The following is a 7,315-nucleotide window of genomic DNA, read 5'->3' as shown; positions in this document are numbered from 1 at the left end:
CGATTTTCATCGACAATACTAATATTTATATCTGCCTTATTAACACATCTCTTGTTCTTAAAATGCAATATTCTCTTATTATAATGTGTATTTTCTTGCGATAAATTATTGTGTGTTGACTGGAATTTTTAGCGGGTAACTTGAATGACTATCGTCCATATGTTTAAACTTTAAAACCATTTTGCTTTTCAAATTGAGAAATGACAACTTTACTATAGTTGCATTGACAAAAAATAAAATCCTAAAAAATAACGTAGTGGCGAGCTAAGCAACATACTTGTAGTCGTAGACTGTAGTGTATGTATTACAAAAAAAAAAAAATTCTAAAAATTCGCGTTCGACTTGGAACAAAACTGACCTTATTGGGAACACCATAAGAGTGGGTCCCACAAATATAAATATTTTCAAATTTATTTGAGCGAAGCCCCCGTGACGTCCTTTATCTTTGGTGGCCTCATTACACGAATCGAACGGCTCAAAACTGATCGAGTATGGAGTCTGGAGTCTGGACCCGGACCGCGAGTGGGTTCCACGAGGCCAAAACTGTACGACCGAATGACATAGCGCCACGTGCACGACACGGCCTAGGTTTCCCCCGAACGTTCCGTATGGGAAAAAAGCCCCACGAGTTAAAAAAAGTGGAAAGTTGAGGGAGCTCAGTGTGAAGCCAAGTCAAGACGAGAGAGAGAGAGAGAGCGATAGCGAGAGAGAACTAAATACTAATACAGTGTGTGTGTGTTGTTTTTTTAGAAGTTTTTATTTTTTGTTCTTTTTGGCTTACCATCTGAGGAATCAAAGAATCTTTTTTCCCCTTTGTCTGTGAGAAGAGAGAGAGAGAGACTTGTGGGTTTGATAGATTTCATCTTTATTGTGTGCATGAGGTATGTTAATCAATTTCTTAGCCATTTTCATTTTCATTTCTGTATGCTTGAAATCTCAGATTTGTGTTTGCTTTGTTCTGTACTTGGTGGGTTTTTCATTTTTATTATTTAAGAGCCCATTTGAAGAGAGAGAGAGAGAGAGAGAGAGAGAGAGAGAGAGAGAGAGAGAGAGAGTGCTATAGTAATCTAGTTCAGGGAAAATGCCAGACCCGGAGAGAGGTTTTGTTGAAGTTTGTGTCATTGTATTTTGGTAAAGTTTGGAAATTTAGATAGTTTTAGCAGATGGGTTACTCTTGGGAGCTCATTTTGTGTAATGGGTGTTACTCCTGATTGGACAGATTTGTGGGCATTGGTCTTTAACCTCGTAGTTTTTGAAATTTCTAAGGGTAAATTATACTTCTTTATGAATTGATACACTTCATTAATCTCCGTGTTTTCCTTCTTTTATCCCTCCCCTTTGTATCCACATTACTAATCAACCTCTCCGAGAAATCGCTAAGGGAATTAAGAGCCTGGCTTTGAGACCCGATGAATGGAGACACGAGTCAATTGGATCTCACACGTGAATCAGTGTCTGTTTATACTATTCTAAAGTAATCTCTGTATCAACAGAAGCCTGGAATCGGAGGTCTATCGTTCCATATTGATCTCGACACGGATGCGAATTCAGAGCGGGGCTCATGAAAGTTGAAGAGACAGTCTCGCGAGGGCATTGGACATGAGTACGATGCTGGTGGGGACATGCTCGAGCCAAGGGAAGCTGATATACCTGCCTTGTTTCTTGTTCTGGTTGTGCTTCCTTTGGTTGCTTACTTCTTACTTGGCAAATGGAGTGAGTCCGCCAAGAAGAGAGAGAGGATAAGCTTGCTCGCCCACTTGGCCGCCCAGGAAGCCCGCAGAGCCGAAGCCATGGCCGTCGCTGATGTCATCCCTCCCGTGGCTCCCCTGAAGAACGTTGTGGCTTCTACAAAGCACGTTTCGTCCGCTCCGAAGAGTAATGGGTTTCATCACGCCTGTGCCAGGTGCTTTAGCCCGGCCACGACCCGGTGCGCCAAATGCAAGTCCGTTAGATACTGGTACGCTATAATCCCATTTTTCATAGCCCAACAACGTATTATTTAGAGTATATGAGTCCTTTGGAAAGTTTGAAATTATGGAAATAAAAGGTGTCCTTGTTTGCTTTTGCACATTCAAGATAGTGCTCTTATCTCACCATGCTCTCATTATATGCTCGATGATATAACCTGTTTCCAGTTCGGGGAAATGTCAAATTATTCACTGGAGGGAAGTTCACAAGCAAGAGTGCGGGAAGATGGAATTCGCTGCCTCGGGCTTACCTCCCATGGCCGTCTCGATTGAGGAATCCTTCAACGAGAGGATTTTGCCGAATGAGAATTTGAACTCTAATTTCTACGGATACAACAATGATCAGACGGCAACGGAGAAAGCGTTTTCGGAAAACGTGATATATCCTTCGATGAGCACTGGTGTTTCGGCTACGGTCGATTGCTCGGCCGTCGACACGTCTCAAGCTCCAACAATGGTGGGAAGGAAGAGCACTGAGAGACGGGTTTCTCGAAAACCCAGCAAAGAAGCATCGAGAAGGAAAGATGGTGTTGGATCATACTCTGCCGGAGAAGCCTCGTCAAAAGAGTCTCAGAAGGGCCACAAGGTATGTTTAATGATAACATTTTCTTTTAAATAACTTGATCGCGATAAAACGTGCCAGAAATGTTCTTTACAGTCGAGAAAGAGTGAATCTTTTGTGCCCGAAGAATGTGCAATGAAGCAGAATGGCAGTTTCTCCGATGGGTATGTTCATGGACGAGCTTCTTCGGAACGTAGTAGAAACGAATATCAAAACGGAACCGTTTTAGATTACGGGACCAACAACGGACATGAAATAGGAATGGATTTCATTCCAAACGTAGGGAATATACCCGAAGAAAAAGATACATCTTGTATTGAACAAACAGAGTTTAGATGTTCTTCTGATACCAACATGTCAAAAGGAAGCGCGAAACCTAAAAGAGCACCGTATTCCCTTTCAAGCAAGAGTAATAGATTGCCGAAATCAACTGTGAAAGAGAGTGTGGATCAGTTTTCTTCGGAGAGAGACAAGAAGGGTCAAGTGGCTGAATTTAGTAAGTTGATTAGTAAATACAGAGAAAAACAGAGAACAAAAGTAAATGAATTTCCTCTATCAATTTATGTATTTATATTTATTTTTGTGCTTGTAGAACCCTCCAAGGTCAGGGATTCCTCTGTACAATCGAGCAATGAAGGAGCAAATGGAAGGATTATGAAGATGATTGGCTTAGGGAAATCAACGAAACTCAGCAGAAGAGATGTCGCTGAACTCTGTCAGAGAACCAAGGTCACTCTATCGTAAACAATAGATTTTTCATATTTGTTTATAGTGGTTTTGGCATTATCAACTATAGATGAGGCTCTTATCTTTGATGTGGTGTATTACTGTTTCAGATGCTCTTTCCCTATGACGAATTCATGAAGTTCTTCCAATGTGAAGTTTATGAATTGTCACCGCGTGGCCTCTTAAATTGTGGGAATAGGTAACTCAACCGTCTCAAATTCCAATTTTTATTAATTATTATTATTATTTTTTAAATATCTGCTCACTTAAAGTGTTTTTAATTTTATTTTATTTTACTTTTTGCAGTTGCTATGCAAATGCTGTATTGCAGTGTCTAACCTCTACAAAGCCTCTCATTATCTATCTGCTTCACAGATCACATTCAAGAGCATGTACTGCCATCTTTTTTACCCTTCGTTCGGGATTATTTGATTGTTCCTTTATTGCACCAAATATAGCAAAATTTTGATTTTATTTATTGAATTATTTTTTGTTAATTTTTTTTAATACATTTCAGGCTGTGGCAAAGATTGGTGTCTGATGTGTGAGCTAGAGCAACATGTGACAATGCTGAGAGAAATAGGCGGACCTCTTTCTCCCAGCAGAATTCTCTTGCAAATGCGGACTATCAATTGCCATATCGGCGATGGAAATCAGGAAGATGCACACGAATTCTTGAGGTACAAATTGACTCAATTACCCCCCCTTTTTTTACGTCCTGTCAAAATTAATTCGTTTTTGTTTTCATTCTTGATCCAGGCTTTTGGTAGCTTCGATGCAAGCCATATGCTTGGAAGGGCTCGGGGGAGAAAATAAAGTGGACCCGAGATTGCAAGAGACGACTTTTATCCAACACACTTTCGGGGGACGTCTCAGATCAAAGGTTCATACTCTTAATAATAAAAAAAAGGAATATAATATTTCTGTTTCTTTCTTCTACCCCGGAAATTAATTATGTCTCCTTTATTTCAGGTCAAGTGTCTGAGATGTCATCACGAGTCAGAAAGATACGAAAACATCATGGACCTCACATTGGAAATATATGGCTGGGTTGAGTCTCTTGAAGACGCGTTAACCCAATTTACAACCCCAGAAGATTTGGACGGGGAAAACATGTACCGATGTGGAAGGTTTAAGACAATTTCAGCTTCGATTTTTTTTTTTTCTCGACTTAAATAACTTATTGGCTTTTCATTATTATTTACTGTTGTTATTTTTGGATAAAAGGTGTGCGAGTTATGTCCGGGCGAGAAAGCAATTAAGCATACACGAGGCACCGAACATCCTGACAATCGTGCTAAAAAGATTTCAGGTATCGCCATCAAATGATATCACATCCTCGCCGTTGCTTTTCAAGCCTTGAATAATAAACTGACACTCCAAGTTGGTGCTGGTGTTTTTTTTTTTTTTTTTGGGAACTTTGTCAGGAAGGAAGGTATGGAAAAATAAACAAGTGCATAACGTTTCCGGACATGCTCGATATGATTCCGTTTATGACGGGAACGGGAGACGCGCCGCCGCTCTACTTGCTGTACGCCGTTGTGGTCCACCTCGATACTCTCAACGCCTCTTTCTCCGGCCATTACGTCTCTTACGTCAAAGATTTGCAGGGAAATTGGTTCAGGATCGATGACACAGAGGTAATAATAACCAATCCCTAGTTTGACCAATTCTGATACAGTAACTTAGAACTAGGGATGTGATTTCGGCTAACCTGAAATTTCAGGTTAAGGTAAATCTTAACCGAAATCCCTTTTTAAATGGTTGACACGTTTTTTTTTTTTTTTTTTTTTTTTTTTTTTTGTCTGTTTGCAAATAAATTAAAAAATATCCCCAAAATACACTAAAAAATTGATTATGTTCTTGGTTGAGAACTGACAAAACGAGGGCTAAAACTCCCATCTTTACTAAGAATGCAATCTTGATTCACAGTTTGAGAGGCAAACAAATCACTTGGAAAATACAATATTGATTTGGTAAAACTTCTCTTATACCCTAATGACCTATTTGTATCCCAAAAACAAAATGTAGTTAATGAAGCAAGTTACCCTTATTAGGAGTCTTATCAGATTCTTACACAAAAGCATGAAATTGTCTGAATTAATTCTTATTTAGTCCAAATTGTGTGTTGTAATTTGAATCTTGATGTCGGATTGTGGTTCAACAGGTCCAACCAGTTCCGATGAGCCAGGTCATGTCAGAAGGAGCATATATATTATTCTACATGAGGTACGGTTTTAGTTATATTAGATGCTTGACATCAACAATTTTGGCACTTTAGCGCGACTACCCCCGGATAATTCTGCAAGTGACATCTTGGTCCTTAAACTAGTTTTTGGTGCAGAATGGTTCTCAAACAATTGATCATAGAATTTTAGTTATTTTCATAAAAAAAAAATGAACTTTTATTGGTGAAATTTGATGAATAACTTGTTTATGATTTGATGACTAAAATGCTACGAAATCAATATTTTGAGGAACATTTTGCTAAAAAATTTGGTATAGAGACCAAAATGACAATCGTGTTATAATTTGCGTTAAAAACCCGAGATTTTTACAAAGTTTGATTGTACAAATGATTATATTGGCATTGCTTCCATCCCTCCCCGTCCAGGTCTTGCCCTCGGCCTCATCGGGCATTTTCTGGGAAAGTCGCTCAGCCTCAGACACCGGAACCGGCGGCAAGGAACTTCATCCCAAAACCCTCGAGAGCAGCGGCTCAAACCCGACCGGAATCCGGCAACGGAATCCTGAGGAGCGCCAACCGGAACTCCGAGCCGATGAGCTTCGAGTTCTCTGACGCTGCAACGTCGAGCGACTGGTCTCTCTTCACGAGCTCCGACGATGCCTCCTTCACGACTGAGAGCACCAGAGACTCGTTCAGCACCGACTTTGATCCCGCCTCGTCGATCTTTGCCACGCCGGACTATGCTCGACGGAAAAACCCTAACCCGTGCAGGAACAAGATGGCACAGACCAGGTTCTTCTCGGAGGAGAAGGGTCATATTCTGGACTCATACTTGTCGGCCCAGCCTCTCGGCAGTTCTCCGGCCATCTATTCATCGGACGGCGTGTATGTAAGATATGGGAGTAACCAAAACGCAACGGGGTTGAATTGATCAGGAAAAAAATATACACACTTTTTTGGTTCAAATTCATTGTAGTGTTGTTGTAGTTCATAGGAATTTCCTACTGATTTGAAAATATGTTGATTTTAGTAGGTAGATGAACTGTGCCCCAAATTTTCTTCTGCCCTTCTTCTTTTTCTTCAATGTTTTGTTGACTGGGGCACATTTGGTTCATGTGAAAAAATATCATGGAAAAGTAAATTCTTATTTAGCTTTTGAAATTATCTTCAGAAGTTGTAAAGCATTTGGCATTAGTTTATATCTGATTTATTAAAATTCCTTTTTATCCTTATTTTGAACTCTTCTTCGTCATATTTCAACCGTGAAGGTGAAATTAAATTACTATCATTAAATGAAGATGAAATTAAATCACTAACATTAAATATTTTAAACGTCGAGAATGAGTAGTCAAGTTTATATAACCTAAAATTTTAGGCATTTTTATCGCCATTTACTTTTTATATCATTATTGTGATTTTTTTTTACGGATCTATTTTAAATGAGAAATTTCTTGATTATGAAATTTAGGTTTATGAGCCTAGGTGTCAAAACATAGATTCTATGTACCATAAAAGTTAACAAATTATTATCTCTCGCTCCAACTTTTAAGCTCATTTTTACCCCAATATAGAAAATTTTATTAAATTATTATCACTCACTCCAAGTTAATAAATTATTATCAATTAACATATGATACGATTTTATTAAATATATATATTTTTTTAAGGTCTTTAGGAAGATTTTATAATTTTTTTCCTCATCGGCAAGTTAGTTTATACGTTAGTTTTTTTCACCTGATTACACGTTTGAAATGATTTTGTATGATAAAGTTGCTTCTTTTTTTTTTTTTTTTTTTTTTTTTTTTTTTTTTTTTTTTTTCCGTTAGAAGTAAAAAAAAAACGCAATTTTTGTTGTTGAGTTGTATTTTTTTT

General features: G+C 38.6%; 1 protein-coding gene across 1 annotated transcript; it reads left to right on the top strand.

Annotated features, from left to right (window-relative positions):
* The first annotated feature begins 644 nt into the window (after positions 1-644).
* Positions 645-6,675, top strand: UBP15 (ubiquitin-specific protease 15). Its single transcript, XM_089611957.1, has 14 exons — positions 645-881; positions 1,494-1,957; positions 2,136-2,553; positions 2,626-3,025; positions 3,122-3,258; positions 3,366-3,454; positions 3,562-3,647; positions 3,773-3,935; positions 4,015-4,138; positions 4,228-4,385; positions 4,483-4,567; positions 4,683-4,895; positions 5,423-5,484; positions 5,870-6,675. The coding sequence occupies exons 2-14, from the start codon at positions 1,623-1,625 to the stop codon at positions 6,372-6,374; spliced, it is 2,775 nt and encodes a 924-aa protein (XP_089468083.1). The 5' UTR covers positions 645-881; positions 1,494-1,622; the 3' UTR covers positions 6,375-6,675.
* Positions 6,676-7,315: the final 640 nt, after the last annotated feature.

This window comes from Urtica dioica, chromosome 4, assembly GCF_054948205.1.
Source record: "Urtica dioica subsp. dioica isolate 48M chromosome 4, U.dioica_male_clone48M_v1_H2, whole genome shotgun sequence".
NCBI lineage: Eukaryota > Viridiplantae > Streptophyta > Magnoliopsida > Rosales > Urticaceae > Urtica > Urtica dioica.
This window is presented reverse-complemented; position numbering and strand designations above follow the sequence as displayed.

Bases quoted from the DNA above. Each gene is read 5' to 3' on its own strand.
- UBP15 (XM_089611957.1), top strand. From the start codon at position 1,623: ATGCTCGAGCCAAGGGAAGCTGATATACCTGCCTTGTTTCTTGTTCTG. The intron at 1,958-2,135 runs GTACGCTATAAT...ACCTGTTTCCAG, and splicing joins TGCAAGTCCGTTAGATACTG to TTCGGGGAAATGTCAAATTA. The intron at 3,648-3,772 runs GTACTGCCATCT...AATACATTTCAG, and splicing joins CAGATCACATTCAAGAGCAT to GCTGTGGCAAAGATTGGTGT.